The sequence below is a fragment of the Nyctereutes procyonoides genome, unplaced genomic scaffold, assembly GCF_905146905.1.
Source record: "Nyctereutes procyonoides isolate TBG_1078 unplaced genomic scaffold, NYPRO_anot_genome, whole genome shotgun sequence".
Classification (NCBI taxonomy): domain Eukaryota; kingdom Metazoa; phylum Chordata; class Mammalia; order Carnivora; family Canidae; genus Nyctereutes; species Nyctereutes procyonoides.
Genome location: NW_026575042.1, coordinates 8,360,103 through 8,376,353, shown reverse-complemented (window position 1 = coordinate 8,376,353; position 16,251 = coordinate 8,360,103). Strand labels below are relative to the sequence as shown.

The following is a 16,251-nucleotide window of genomic DNA, read 5'->3' as shown; positions in this document are numbered from 1 at the left end:
TGTGAATGACAAGAAGTTACCTCCCCTATCTCTAAACCATGGTTTCATCATCTATGCAATGGGGACATAATCTTCCTTAGGGGGCTATTCTGAGAATTTAATGAGATAGAAAGCTTATTAGCACAATGCCTGGCCTAGTACACCAGGTAGTAAATTACAGCTACATTCATTACTGTCTGTATTATACTAGGTTTTAAAACAAGGTTAGTAGTAAATTGAATTTTTTATTTTATTCATATGTCACCCAAACCCTTTAAACCAGGAACATTTTCATCTTTTAAAAGCAAAATATATCTAAAGGACAAAAACATCACAATACATTTCATGAAATGATAAATTAGAAGTTATTTTGTTTTTAATGTTTTTGATGCCTCACCTCTCCCAGGAGTGAACTCGAATCGAATATCATTTAGTTCTTTTTTTGAATTCCTAAAAAAGAAAACAACGTGTAAAATAAATTTCTAGATTTATGCATATTGACTTTACCAACATATAACAGGAAAGAATTCAAGAAAGACCATTCTATTCCCACAGATCATATGATCTGTTCTATGAGCTCATATTTCAGGGCTCAAAGCAAACTACTAGGAGTGACCATCTAACTTTCATACAACCCTTTTAATTTATGTACTCTATTATTTATGTACTCATAAATTACTCCGTAATTTATGTACTCTATATAATTTATGTACTCTATATTAATCAATATAAAACCTTGGTGCTAATGGGAAAAGGGGATTAAGAGTACATTTATTGTGATGAGCACCAAGTAATGAATTGAATTGCTGAATCACTGAATTGTACAACTGAAACTAATATAGCACTGTACGTTGATTACGGAAATAAATAAATAGGGAAAAAAACCCACCAAAGCACAAACTAAGAAAAAACAAAACAAAAAGCCCCCATGAAAACAAAAACAAAAAGCCCTCATGCTTTTGAGGAGATTCTTATATGCCTACTCCCATCTCTAGTCCCTCTAAGATATCAAATAAACTAAGAGGAAAATGCATGAGCACAGGAAGGTATAATTAAAATGATACAGGATACGAAAGGGCTAGTATCCAAAATAATAAAAGAACTTATACAACTCAATACCAAAAAACCCCAAATAATCCAATTAAAAAATGGGCAGGATACATAAACATTTTTCCAAAGAAGACATCCAGATGGCCAACAGACACATGAAAACATCACTCATCATTAGGGAAACACAAATCAAAATCAAATGAGATATCACCTAACTCTCATCACAATCAACAACACAAGAAACAACATGTGTTGGTGAGGACGTGGAGAAATAGAATCCTTGTACACTGTTGGTGGGAATGCAAACTGGTGCAGCCACTGTGGAAAACAGCATGGAAATTCCTCAAGAAGTTAAAAATAGAAATACCATATGATCCAGTAATCACACAGTTGGATATTTACACAAAAAATACAAATACAATGATTCAAAGGAATACATGCACCCCTTTTACTGCTGCATTATTACAATAGCCAAGATACAGAAGCAGCCCGAGTGTCCATCGACTGATGAATGATAAAGAAGATGCAGTATAAACATATATACACATACAATTGGATTTTTTTTTAATTTTTTTTTTTTTTTTTATGATAGTCACACACACAGAGAGAGAGAGAGAGAGAGAGGCAGAGACACAACACAGGCAGAGGGAGAAGCAGGCTCCATGCACTGGGAGCCTGACATGGGACTCGATCCCAGGTCTCCAAGATCGCGCCCTGGGCCAAAGGCAGGCACCAAACCGCTGCGCCACCCAGGTATCCCTACAATTGGATATTACTCAACCATAAGAAAGAATGAAATCTTGCCATTTGCTCCATGTGAATGGAGCCAGAGAGTATAATGCTAAAGGAAGTCACTCAAAGAAGGACAAATATCATATGATTTCATTCACATGTGGAATTTAAGAAACAAAACAAATGAACAGAGGGGAAAAAAAAAGAGACAAACCTAAAAATAGACTCTTAACTATTCAAACTGATGGTTACCATAGGGGAGGTGGGAAGGCGGATGTGTGAAACAGGGGATGGGGATCAAGAGTACACTATGAACACTCAGTAATATACAGAATTGTTGAGTTATTGTATTGTACAACTGAAACACCATAAGATAACTGGAATTACATTATTTTAATACTGGAATTATATAGTAATAGTTAAAGAAGATCTGAGTTGTCTTAATTGATAACTTTGTTTTATGAATAGAATGAGACCAAATTAGAATACAACAGCCATTGCTAATCTAACAAGAATGCTCTGCAATCTTAATCTAACTACCTACAAAAGGAGAGGGTTAGAATGAGCAGATTGCCACCTATGGCACTTCCTGTGAGCAATCTGTCAGAGCCTATCTATATGACCCCAGCAAGAACCACTGATTTAGAACACTTTCTGTAAAACAGAGAAACAGACCAATTATATCCTTAGAGGATTTTCCCTTCATCATTTTAAGAACAAGGCCTTAATATGATCTATCACAATCAGAAAGCACTCCACTCTTGGGTCAGATGATCTGAGAGCCCATGATATATGGTCAAAATTAAAAGCCTAATCTTCAGATAAGCCAACCAAGTGCTGTTCCCCTAAAAACTATTCCTCAATTACAGACCGTACTCAATTACAGAACCTAAACTAGTTGTTTGGAAAAAATCATTAATGGAGAAACAGCTAAGAGAATGTGTGCACTAGTTAACATCCAAGTCCTTGTGCTGTTGTTATTACTTCCTTTTTCTTTTTTTTAAAGATTTTATTTATTTATTTTAGAGGAGGGGAGGAGCAAGAGAGAGAATGTTAAGGAGACTCCACTGAGTGTGGAGGCCGACATGGGACTTGATCTCACAGCCCTAACATCACGACCTGAGCCGAAACCAAGAGTCAGACACTCAACTGACTATGAGGGCAACAGTATTGCATCCCTGCAATGCCCAGCCCTTGATACTGGAGGGCAAAGAATCTTGCTGGTTACTCTCAGGCACAGACTATTAGAAAAAAGAGTCACTTTCAAAGATAAAACAGCATATTTAGAGTATTCAAAAGGTAACCAGAAGGTGTTTACTTACCTTAATCTGAGTACTAGGCTGATTGGGATCTTGGTCTCTTGTGAGCCTGCTCCTGAAGGCAGAGTCTAAAAAAACATCGAAAGGTATAAAGTCAGTGTATAAACTACTAAGCTTGAGGTGACTAATGGTCATCAGCAGAGGAAACATCCACGTGGCAGCAATTTCTTCATCTCTCAGTGAGGACAGATCAGTTGCTGGGACATTTCTTGCTATGGTAGGATGCACTTCGAGGCAGCAACAAGAGATGTCAGCCTGAGTTAAGCACAATTAGAAAGAAAATTCTCAAACCCACATGAAATGCCATACAAGCTATATTTGTATTTTGTATTATTCAGATGTCTCTTTCCCTCCACAAGGGTGAAAAACAATATAGCTGGTTTTTTTCCCTTTAAAAAATTCTGCCAGTGTATCATATAGCAATATACAAGGTAGGATCTAAACCAGCTGTCCCTTAGGAATCCACCTAGCCTGGAGGTCCCAAGTCTTTTAATGACTAAACTAATCCTCTCTGAAAACTGTAAGGTATCCCTTGCTTCCTAGAGAATATACATTCTACTGAAGTTTTTTATAAAGTGAATCTAGGGATCCCTGGGTGGCGCAGCGGTTTGGCGCCTGCCTTTGGCCCAGGGCGTGATCCTGGAGACCCGGGATCGAATCCCACGTTGGGCTCCCGGTGCATGGAGCCTGCTTCTCCCTCTGCCTGTGTCTCTGCCTCTCTCTCTCTCTGTGACTATCATAAATAAATAAAAATTAAAAAAAAAACACCTATGCTTTTAAAAAATAAAAAATAAAGTGAATCTAATCTTTCCATCAGTTTTCATAAGATAACTGTATCTTTCTAGATATGGCCGAAAGAAATGGGAAGCTTGCATTCGATAAAAAGGTGACATGAAATCAACACCATGATTACCTAGAAGCTCTCAGAGCAGGTCTCCAAAGGCAGACCACCATCAGATTGCAAAAGAAAAAAATCAGAACTTCCATCTTTACCTCTTTCAGTCTAAAATGTTAGGGAAAAAAAAATGAAGTCTCTAATATTTAATAAATGAACAGACTCTGGAAACCTCACTCCAACCATGGAGCATAAGGTCACGTGTTGCACACAGTATCTGGAGTTTCCAGAAGGACAACAGGGAGTGATTCACAGTGGGGTCCCTTATTCCCTTGACTGCTTTCAGTGTATGAGGATTTAATGATATTTGTGTGTGACAAATGATGTGCATTTATAGATATGCCATCACTTCAATAAAATCAACCCTCATAAAATTGACAAATATCTTTAAAAAAAAGAGTAATAAAAGAAAATCATGGATTGGAGATGTATTTATAATACAAGTGTAACTGAACAAAAAGGAAACAGAACTGACAATCCTAGTGTCAAGAGAACTTGGTCAGCTGCAGATGTAATACTGATCTCATAAAAAGTTGATGAGAATATCCCCAAATTTCTGAGGTTTGGAATGTTTCCATCGCTAACTTATCTTGCTGCTTGAAAACCTGTGTGATCCTTGAAAAGCTCTATTACCTGCATACAATGAAAACTGTGAGAAGAGAATTTCTAGTTTGTTTTAAACTCCACCACAACATCAGTTTCTGCTGTCTCCATCTACCCAGAAGGCCGACCATGAAAGTGCGCTCCTGCTTTACCTGAGCTGTTTTTGTTGGCTCTGCCGGGGGTGGGGGAGAGACGGGAGTTGGTTGTGCAGGCATGTGCCCAGCTGGCTGAGGTAGATGAGCAGAAATTTGTTCTGGAACTTGGAGTAAAGTACCCACGGGATCAGTTGTTGAAAATAGCTGTAAAAAACCAGACAGTGCTGCTTTAGCTGAATGGAAAGGGAAGCAAGTCTGCTGACGGGCAAGGAGAGCCTCCCGGAGTGACATTTTCAAAGCAGTTTCTGTGTAGTGCACTGGCACACCTCTACCTCTCTTGAATATTATTTCAAATGGAAGCCAAATATTTCTACTAGGTTTTTTTGTTTATAACAACTTTTTTGAGGTGTAATTCATATCCCACTAAATTCATCCACTCTAAGTATCCAATTCAATGGTTTCTAGAAAACTTATACTTGCGCAAATATTACTACACTCTAGCTTGAGAACATTTTCATCAACTCAGTTCTCTGGTGCTCATTTACATTTGACTTCTGCTGCCACACCCAGCCCTAGGCAGCCACTGATCTACATTCTGACTTCATCAGTTTGCCTTTTCTGGATCTTTCATATAAACAGAATGTATGCACTCTGTTGAATCTGGCTTATTTCACTTAGCACATATTTTTCAAGTTCAGCCATACTAAAGCCCATATAACACTAGTTCACATATTTATTTCTAATTACATCTATTCTATTCACTTTGCCCAATAAAATAGCACCTCCAAGATACAGATTTAAGTAGTAATACTAAATTACAAAAGCTCCATTTTTCTGGGAACCTTCCATTACATAAAAAGAAAGACAATTAACCAGTGATACATTAACATATCTGACATGCTTTTCAAAACAGATGTGAAGCTTTATAACCAACACAGACATTTTATATATATATATATATATATATATATATATATACACACACATATATATATATATATACACATATATATATAATTTTGCATGTTTGAAATATTTTTATAAATATTATGTAATGTAGGGGGAAAAAGACTGATGTTGAGTAAAAAGTCAAATTAAACATTCAAAATTACAAGTTGATGGGGAAAAATACTAAAATTTAGAGTTGAAAGAGAATAAAACTGAAAGGGCAACAAGAGAGGCTTAATAGCTGATATTATATAAACAAAATCAAGAGAAAAAGAAGTATAATTCTGTGTTCATTTACATCACACAGAGGAAATAAAAAGTACCTCTGGTTCTGGATTTTGAAAGAAAAACAGAATGTTAAGATTAATTTTGAAAATGTTAACATTGGGCAGCCCAGGTGGCTCAGCGGTTTAGCGCCGCCTTCAGCCCAGGGCCTGACCCTGGAGACCCGGCATCAAGTCCCACGTCAGGCTCCCTTCATGGAGCGTGCTTGTCCCTCTGCCTATGTCTCTGCCTCTCTCTCTCTGTGTCTCTCATGAATAAATAAATAAAATCTTAAAAAACAACAACAAAAAGAAAATGTTAACATTAAGTATTAGCAATATTTCAAAAGAACAGCTTCCAAATTCCAGATACATAATTACCTATAATAAGAACAGAAAGGTTAAAGAAAACCAAGCAATGAACTGATATGGAGAAACTGGAACCCTGTGCAGCGCAGGTAGGAATATAGAAGAGTGCAGCCACTGTGGAAAACAGTAAGATGATTCCTCAAAACATTAAAAATAGGGCAGCCCAGGTGGCTCAGTGGTTTAGCGCAGCCTTCAGCCCAGGGTGTGATCCTGGAGACCCGAGATTAAGTCCCATGTAGGGCTCCCTGCATGAAGCCTGCTTCTCCCTCTGCCTGTGTCCCTGCCTCTCTCTATATATATCTCTCATGAATAAATAAAATCTTTTTTTAAATCAAAATTTATAAAAAAAATAAAAAATAGAATCGCTATATGAACCAGCAATTCCTTTCTGAGTACAGACCCCAAAGAACTGAAAGCAGGAACTCAAACAGATATTTATGCAGCCATGTTCAGAATGAAATTATTCACAATAGCCCAAAAGTGAAAGCAACCCAAGTGCTATCCAGTCAATGGATAAACAAATGTGGTAGATATAGACAGTGGAATATTATTCAGCCTCAAAAGGGGAGGAAGGAAGGAAATCTGACACATATTACATCGATGAACCCAGAGGACATTATGCTGGGAGAGATAAGCCAGTCACAAAAGACAAATATTACATGATTCCACTTACATGAGGTATACATAGAATAGTACAATTCAGAGATGGTAGAATGGTGGCTGCCAGGGGTTGGGGGGAGGAAAAAATGGGGTGATTGTTCACGTGGAGATGGTTGGTGGAGATGACTGCACAACAGTGTGAGTGTACTGGACGCCACTGAACTGTACTCTTAAACATGGTTAAGATGGTAACTTCCATGTTACATCTATTTCACCACAGATTTTTTTTTTTAATTTTTTTTAACTTTTATTTATTTATGATAGTCACAGAGAGAGAGAGAGAGAGGCAGAGACACAGGCAGAGGGAGAAGCAGGCTCCATGCACCGGGAGCCCGACGTGGGATTCGATCCCGGGTCTCCAGGATCGCGCCCTGGGCCAAAGGCAGGCGCCAAACCGCTGCGCCACCCAGGGATCCCCAGATTTTTTTTTTTAAAGCTTTTATTTATTTGACAGAGAGAGCGCATGGGCTGGGAGGGGGGGCGGCGCACAGAGGGAAAGAGAGAAGCTGACTTCCCACTACACAGGGAGCCCAATACAGCTAGATCCCAGGACCCCTGGGGTTCATGACCTAAGCCTAAGGCAGATGCTTAACCCACTGAGACACTCAGTTGCCCCTTCACCCTAATTTCAAACATAACAAAGTAGTGAGGACAGAAGTGTGAGTATGAGGTGCCTGAGGGTCCATGTGGAGCTGCAATTAAGGCAAAAGGACAAGGAGATCACAAGAACAACTTTGAATTCTTTTTTAAAGATTTTATTTATTTATTCATAGAGACACACACACAGAGAGAGGCAGAGACACAGGCAGAGGGAGAAGCAGGCTCCATGCAGAGAGCCTGATGTGGGACTTGATCCAGGGTCTCCAGGATCACGCCCTGGGCTGCAGGCGGTGCTAAACCACTGTGTCACTGGGGCTGCCCACAACTTTGGATAATATGTAAAATGCCCTCTCCACTCAACTGTGGAGAAATTAAGAATTAGTCAAGACAGATTAAATTAGAGTAAGAAATAATCTTAAATTCTCAGAAGATTACATAAAGAAGTTATTTCTTACACACACTTCATGTCTATCTCTGGTCAGCAGAGGCTACATTTGTATATGTGCTGCCGAAGGGAGCACAGCAGAGGCTACATTTGTTATCATCCTCATTCAGGGATGCAGATTGTGGTGGTAGGGGCAAGGGGGACCCAAGGAACAGAAGGGCTCCTTCTGTTCGCATTTCATTGCCCAAAGTAACTGCCATGGCCATGAGTAACGAGGGATAGGGAGATGCAATTCTACCATGAAACAAAAAAAGGAGCCAGAAATCTTAGCGAACCACAGTTCTGATAGAAGTTGTCAGATACGGGGCCTGTAAATATACTGAAATACAGTAATTTATTTTCAGGCTTAAACAATACAATACTATGTACACAAATCCTGTACGTAATTGTGTGCAAAAATTTATATTGTATATTCCACAAATCAAGTGGAAAAAAATAGTACTTTTAAGCACAGGGCCAAAAACTGTGCTTGACTTAAGAGGGCAACTGATTTAAGAGGGCAAGCTATGTATCATTAAATCAAATACCGAGCTTGGAATGCAAGCTGCCAGAAAGAAGAATGTATTACAGGATGCATCCCCTGAAATGATTGTTGTCTTTAGTGATGGTTATCTTCATTGTAAGGAGCATAAGGCAGGCCAACCTAACAGTTTATTAGGATTCCCTATCACAAGAGGCAATAACTAAAGACAAGAATCTACATCATAAGAGAAACAATAGGGGGGGGGGGAAACAAAAAGGAAAGATAGCATATGACAAATTCCTGGACTGATTAATGCAAAAAGACTACCTTCCACTTCAAGCTGCCCAAGACTTAAAGTCATAAAGTCAGGCAAGAAAGGAAGAAACAACTTTCTGGGTCTTTAGGTCAACTTTTAAAGTGAGTGCAATGGCACCAACTTACTGCAGAAATCCATTTAAACTTAGAATTGATACCCCTGATGAAATCTGAATGCTATAAATTCTCATTCCCATTTAGGCACATATAAAAAAAAGTGCTTAACATTAAAGCAAAACAAAACAAAAGCACATAAACTTTAATGAATCAAAACCCACAACTACTTACCTCAGAATTTGATAATGATTCTTTCACTCTGGGAGACTAAAAGAAATACAAAAAATGCTTATTAACGTACAACTTAGGTTACTTGTAGTCAGTTCCAAACTGTTGAAATGTAAGTAAACTCCATTTCATTTTGATCCATAAGTTAAGTCACTGGTAACTCTAGTGAAAGTTTTCTGGAAAAAGAAAATATCATGATACTATTGTATTTTTTGTCCAGGTAGCCTTTAATACATCAATGTCTTACAGTATTCTAAGAGTTCATAACTTGAGGTTTATAAGCAAACATAATGGGACTCAAGGCCTAAGTTCTCAGGCAGCAGGGAGGTCACATTCTTCAAAGTACAATTCTTTCTACTGATTATGAACATATTATATACATAAAATCTCACACTAAATATAAGCCTTCAAACTAATAATTCAGCACATCCTCAAAGCAGAGTAATTTGGGTTATAGGCTTTAATGGAGAACACTCTTCAGCCAAAATTGAAAAACCAGTTGTGATCTGCCATATGAAAATAGAATCTAAATTTATTTAGTAAATCAGAAGTAGTGATTCTAGATATAGGCAACTGCAAAATACAACAACAACAACAACAAAAACCTCAACATATCTCTAAACAAATATCAATTTATGGTAAATTCTACTAAGCATAAATTTAGACTACTTAAAAGCTCAGCTTAGGTTTTTGTGAATTTTCATCACCATTTTATTAAGGAAATTCAAGGTTCAAGTGATAGCTAGTAAATCACAGAGAGTATATGGCCAAATCAAAACCTTTTCTTTAAACTTAACATTTGGAAATAATTTCAAACGTAGAGAGAAAAGCTATTAGAATAAGAATAGTACAAAGAACACAAGTATACCAGATTCACCCATCATTAACCTTTTATTCTTATCTGCTTTACTATTTAGATGTTCATTTTCTCTTTTTAAATATATTTATTTCACCAATCATATTTTTCCTGTACTGTTTGAGAATAAGTTGCATCTAACATAGCTGTTTTACCACTGAAGAGTCACTATGTATTTCTTTAGAACAGAGATATTCCCTTATATAACTTCATATTACTAAAGGTACCAACTTCAGTAAATTTCACAGTAATGTAAATTTTAATCATCTAGTGAAGGCATTTTCCAAATTCTCAGTACACAGTAATTGTTTTTCCCTTTGCAACTAATAGGCAATCTGTGGAGAGACACTTTAAGAATTGTAAACATCCTGTTCATCAAAATTCTCCCCTATACTTTGCATCCTCTGATGAACTAATCTTTATGACTGCTTTATCATGGCTATAAAATGATGATTTTCCAGTCCAATACTCCTTCACACTTACCAGTCAGCACTGGTAATTTACTGTAATAATGGACTATAGTCCTTTCCCACCACTTATTTATCCACCTATTCATTTTTGGCAAAGACTCATAAATCCCTATTTTTTAAAATGATTTGCAATTTATTACTGCACCTAATTATTTTGATAGTTAAATTCTCTCTAATTTGGTCAGTGGAAGCTCATTCAACTTGGCCCTTGTAATTTTTTTTTAAAGATTTTATTTATTTATTCATAGAGACAGAGAAAGAGACAGAGACAGAGAGAGAGAGAGAGAGAGGGGCAGAGACACAGGCAGAGGGAGAAGCAGGCTCCCTGCAGGGAGCCCAACGTGGGACTCCATCCCGGGTCTCCAGGACCAAGCCCTGGGCTGAAGGCGGCGCTAAACCGCTGTGCCACCGGGGCTGCCCCGGCCCTAGTATTCTAAAATTATGACTTTTTTTAATAAAAAAACTTCTTAGACAAAAGAAGATATTCCCAATTCATCTTGAATTTTCCGTATGTAAGCCCCAGGATCAGCCATTTCTCCAAGGAGTCCTAATTCTTTTAGTAGAGAATGACATTAAAGACTAAGACCTGAGCATAAATTGTGTTCACCATTATTGTCTTCCTGATTCTCTGTATACCTGGTAATCTTTGATTAGATGCCAGATGCTGTGAATTTTACCTTGTTGCATGCTGATAATTTTGTATTGCTATAAATCTTCTTAAGCTTTGTTCTGGAATACAGTAAAGTTACTTAGAAATTGTTTAATCCTTTTGAATATTGCTTTATGAGTTGTTAGTTGGATCTGGAGCAGTGCTCAGCCTAGGATCATAGGCTCCCCCAGTACTTAGACCAGACCTTTCTAAGAACTCTACCCAATGTCTTGTGAATTATAGGCTTCTCCACTCTGGCTCTCTGTGAGTGTTGGATGCTGTTATCTAGTCTCAGGTGGTTTTCTCACATGTATTTCTTAAAGAGTATTCTGCTGAACACTCAAAAGGGAAGCTCTATAGACTTCTAAGCTTCTCTCTGTGTGCAGCTATCTTCTCCATGGTACTTTACCTTATTGATTTTATCTGCCTCAGTCTCCTTGAACTCTTAGCCCTATTTCCTCAGGTCAGGAAAACATTCTTCAAGCTATAATGAAGGGAATAATCAAACAAACTGCTCCAGAACTGAAATAAGTCTTAGAATGGGCAGAGAAAGAACTAAAATAGTTATTATAACTGTAATTATTACAGTTATCTTCGAGAAATAAAACCTGAAGATGTAAAAATGAACAAACACAAAATCAAACTTCTAAAATATTACAATGTCTGCAATATAAAATAGATTAAATGGGAATGACAGCAATTAGGCACTGCAGAAGAAAAAATGAACTTGAAAGCCAGCAATAGAAAATGAAACTGAGTAAAAACAGAATTTTTAAAAAGTGAAAAAATCAGTGAACTGGCAATTTTAAGCAGCCTAGTATACAGGTTATTAGAGTCTTAAAGGTATGAAGGGCAGAAAAAAGTATTTGAAAATATAATAGCTAAAAAATGTCCCTATCTGATAAAAACTTAGAAACCCACAGATGCAAACTCAATAAATCCCAAGTACAAAAAACAAACAAACCCAGGCATACCATAATCAAATTGCTCAATATCGTTCAAAAAGGAGTATCTTAAAAGCAGCCATGGTAAAAAGACATAGAACTTATAAAAGAACAAGACAAGGATACCAGCAGACTTCTCAACAGAAACAATACAAACAAGAATTCAGGGAAACTTCTTTAAAATACTGAAAGAAAAAAACCTATCAATTTAAAAGTCTATACCTACCAAACATATCTTTTCAAAACAAAGGTGAAATAAAGACATTTTTCAGACCAAAAACCTCAAAGAAGTCACCACAAGTAGATCCACACTACAAAAAAATGTGGAGGGAGGTTCTTCAGAAAAAAGAAAATGATATAAAAGATGGAAATGTGGATCTATAAGAATCTTTATTATGAACATGTGCTGAATTTTGTCAAAGTTTTTTCAGAACATGTGGAAGAATACGAAAATATATTCTCTCTCTGTCTCTCATGAATAAATAAAATCTTTAAAAAAAAGTATGATTTTTCCTCTTGTTAGGCCTATTAGATTCTGTCAAAGTTTTTTCAGAATGTATGAAAATAGGAATGGTATTTGTTTTCTCTTTAGGCCTATTAATATCACAAGATTTCCTAATATTGAACTATCCTTGCACCCCACTTCCTTGATTATATTGTATATTTTCAATATAATTCAATATAGTTTTAAAAGAGTTTCCTCTTACAAACGAACTCATGTCATCAAAAATGGCTGTAACAATAACATAAGAGGGACGCCTGGGTGGCTCAGCAATTGAGCATCTGCCTTTGACCCAGGGCGTGATCCTGGAGTCCCAGGATCAAGTCCCACATCAGGCTCCTGCATGGAGCCTGCCTCTCTCTCTGCCAATGTCTCTGTGTCTCTCATGAATAAACTAATAAAATCTTCAAGGAAAAAAAAAATAACATAAGAAATACAGAAAGTTACTCATTCTGAGAACAAAGTACATAATTTTCAATGCTGTTTATACACCAGTGTGTCAGGTTATAGAAAAGGTACTATAAGTATTTCAGAACTACAAAATTTTAAATAAATTTTTCTTGCAGATAGCTAGGGGATAATAATCAGAATTGAAAATACTATAATTTATCTTCCCAAATATTACGTTTTGGCCAGAGAAAAAACGGTATCAACTCTTTCACAGGAGGCTAGAACTACAAGATTCATGTATCCCTGGCTTCCTCTGATTACTTTAAAATAACATTACCAAAAAATCAATTTAAAGAGGACTCATATGAAAAAAGGAGAAAAGAAACCAGTCGTACATTTAATAAACTCGTATAGAAATGAATATTTATATTTGTTATCTTTTGAAGAACTTTCCAAAGTTAGTTAAATTTTTGCCCATTTTCATTGACAAGGTCTTTGCAAACTTAGCTCTGCAAAAAGACTAGACTCAGACTTCATCTGACAAGACCAACAAATATTCAGTGTTGATAAGCAAAGTCTTAAGTGCTATGGTAGAGCAGATCTTTTTTTTTTTTTTTTTTAAGATTTTATTTATTTATTCACGAGCCACAGAGAGAGAGGCAGAGACACAGGCAGAGGGAGAAGCAGGCTCCATGCAGGGAGCCCAACGCGGGACTCGATCCTGAGACTCCAGGATCACGCCCTGGGCGGAAGGCAGGTGCCAAACCGCTGAGCCACCCAGGCTGCCCCAGATCTTTTAAGCAGAGATATACCACCTACTCACCACTCATACCACAAAAAGGTTCTAGGCAGTCAAGGCTGTGATGAATCTTAAACATTAATATTTCCCATATACATTTCTATTCCAGGGAATGAGTCCTATCAATCAACTTGAGGTATTAACTTTAGGCAAAAGTAATGGAAAAAAAAATCAAAACAAGACCTTTGTCTTCGCTGCTTATAGTGCGCGTATCCAGGATACACACACACACACACACACACACACACACACACACACACCGCCTATCCAGAATATACCAACTAAAGAAAGGTATACTGTTCCTCTTCAGGTCAAAGGTTAGCAGTCTTCAGGGACTGTTTTTTTAGGCTTTTGAGTTCAGTGATCTCTTCTGCAATGTCTAATCAGCCATTAATCTTATCCAGTGTATTCTCACCTCAGGCCTAGTAGGTTATATTTCTAGATTTTGCCATTTTTATATACTCTAAATATCATATTCAAAAAGATGCCAGTCTACTTTTCCATGTAGAATTAATTCCATGTAGAATTAAAAGGGCTCTTACTGTTGATAACTTGCTTGAGGAAATTCTGTCACTATCTTATTTTTTATATTTTAGCTGGTTAAGCTGAACAGAACCAGAGAATATAGTATTATCTCAGAGGCTTCAGACAAAAAGAGCTCTATATTAAGCATACAGTTTAACAAGACTTACTCTTAGTTGTGAAATTGCTGCTTTCCCTTCCTCACTTTCTTCATCAAATTCATCATCACTCCACTCCCAGCCACCATCTTCTGTCTTATGAAGGCGGCCACTGGAACCTGGTACTCTCCGAACCTGTACATGGATGTCGATTATGGTAGTGTTTATTATTTACTATATATACTATGTATATCTTTCACCCCTCACTTGCTCTCTGTGCTCCACTACCTGTCTTTACTCCAACCACTGACTTTCCCTATACTCTTGGACCCAAACATCATCCAAATCCTTATGTGAAGTCACAGGCCAAATCCTATTAGTGGTTTCACATTCTGAGGTTTAAAAAAATTTTTTTAAAACCTCAGCCCTCGGGATCCCTGGTTGGCGCAGCGGTTTGGCGCTTGCCTTTGGCCCAGGGCGCGATCCTGGAGACCCGGGATCGAATCCCACATCAGGCTCCCGGTGCATGGAGCCTGCTTCTCCCTCTGCCTGTGTCTCTGCCTCTCTCTCTCTCTCTGTGACTATCATAAATAAATAATAAAAAAAAATTTAAAAAAAAAAAAATAAAAAAAAATAAAACCTCAGCCCTCAAAATAAAACCAAGATAAAGAAGATTCTTTTTTTTTTTAATTTTAAAAATCACAATTATACCTTCAGTTTCAAGAGTACTGTAGCTGTGTAAGTTTTTCATTTTGGCATACTCTTCTTCAATTTATATTTCTCTAAGTAATGTGTTCTAATTATTCCCCCTAGATTTTTTTGGTTTTAGGAACTATCTACTACTGGACTTCCAACTATGAAAGATGAGAACTTAATCCTATTATAAACCCCTCTGACTCTTTTCTCAAGATACAGTGAAATTTCTCAAGATACAGTGTAAATTTTACAGTGATTTATCTTTGAAAAAGATAAATCTTTTTCAGTGTTTCCATGACATGATTATATAAATGAGATAATTAAGCCTAATTGTATAATTACCTTTCTTTCCTGTATAACTCTTGTTTCCAAGAATTAATATTTTTCTTATCTCTATGTACTTGTCATATTTAGCCTCCAATTCTCTCCCAGCTGTGTAAATCCCCTCTCACCACATCGCTATACTTTAGGTACTCATCAGGATTATCTTCTTGAGGAAGACCGTCACCCAAGCCTCCTGATCTGCTCCACCCTAGACTGGTTTCACACCAGGTCTGGACTTCAGATCTCACTCTATCACCTGCCACATGACTCCCTCTTTCTCAGTTTAAGCACTTCCTCCATTAACATGGCATGTTAATTAAAGCCATGCATTTCTCAACTTTTCTTGATTACAACCCACACTTCACTTATAGTTTGTCTGTTTTTAAAAAAAGGTCTAGGTTAGTAGAAATCACTTTCTTTCATAACATTGTATACAACTGCTTTGTTGTGACCAGACACACAGAGGAGCTACTAATGTCATTACAATTCCAATCCTGTCCATGATCTTTTCCCCTTCTCTGGAAGCTATAGGATCTTCTTTTTGCCTCTAGTATTCCGGCAATGTGCCTTAGTGCTGGCCCATTTCCATTCATTGTGCTACATACTTGGGCTCTTTCAATCTGGAAATTCGTGACTATCCTTTTTGGAAACTTTTCTTGAATTATTTCTTCAGTGACTTCCTTTCTTCTATTTTCTCCATTCTGTTTTTCTGGAACTTTTTACTCAAAGACTGAACCTTCTCAAATAATCCTCTAATGCTGCTGTCTTTTTTTTTTTTTTCCTGTTCTCTATCTCTTGGCCTTTTGGCTTTATTTTCTGGGAAATTTCCTCAGCTTCACCATACATCCTGTGTATTAACTATTTTCATTTCTTCTATAATGTTTCCCATTTCCAAGAGCTTTTTATTCATGGTGGTGTGTCTAAAAGCTCCTCTTTTTAAGTAATAGCTTTATTAAGATATAATTCATATACCACATAAT

At 37.1% G+C, this 16,251-nt stretch overlaps 1 protein-coding gene across 2 annotated transcripts in view; it reads right to left on the bottom strand.

Moving 5' to 3' along the window:
- The window catches only part of OXSR1 (oxidative stress responsive kinase 1), a 97,433-nt gene that overhangs the window by 5,820 nt on the left and 75,362 nt on the right, over window positions 1-16,251 (bottom strand). For both annotated transcript variants that reach the window (XM_055321221.1, XM_055321220.1), the window contains exons 11-15: window positions 14,324-14,446; window positions 9,025-9,060; window positions 4,731-4,877; window positions 3,084-3,148; window positions 377-429 (exon numbers count right to left, since the gene is read on the bottom strand). In XM_055321221.1, coding sequence (XP_055177196.1) covers window positions 377-429; window positions 3,084-3,148; window positions 4,731-4,877; window positions 9,025-9,060; window positions 14,324-14,446 — 424 coding nt within the window. The remainder of the gene's footprint in view (window positions 1-376; window positions 430-3,083; window positions 3,149-4,730; window positions 4,878-9,024; window positions 9,061-14,323; window positions 14,447-16,251) is intronic.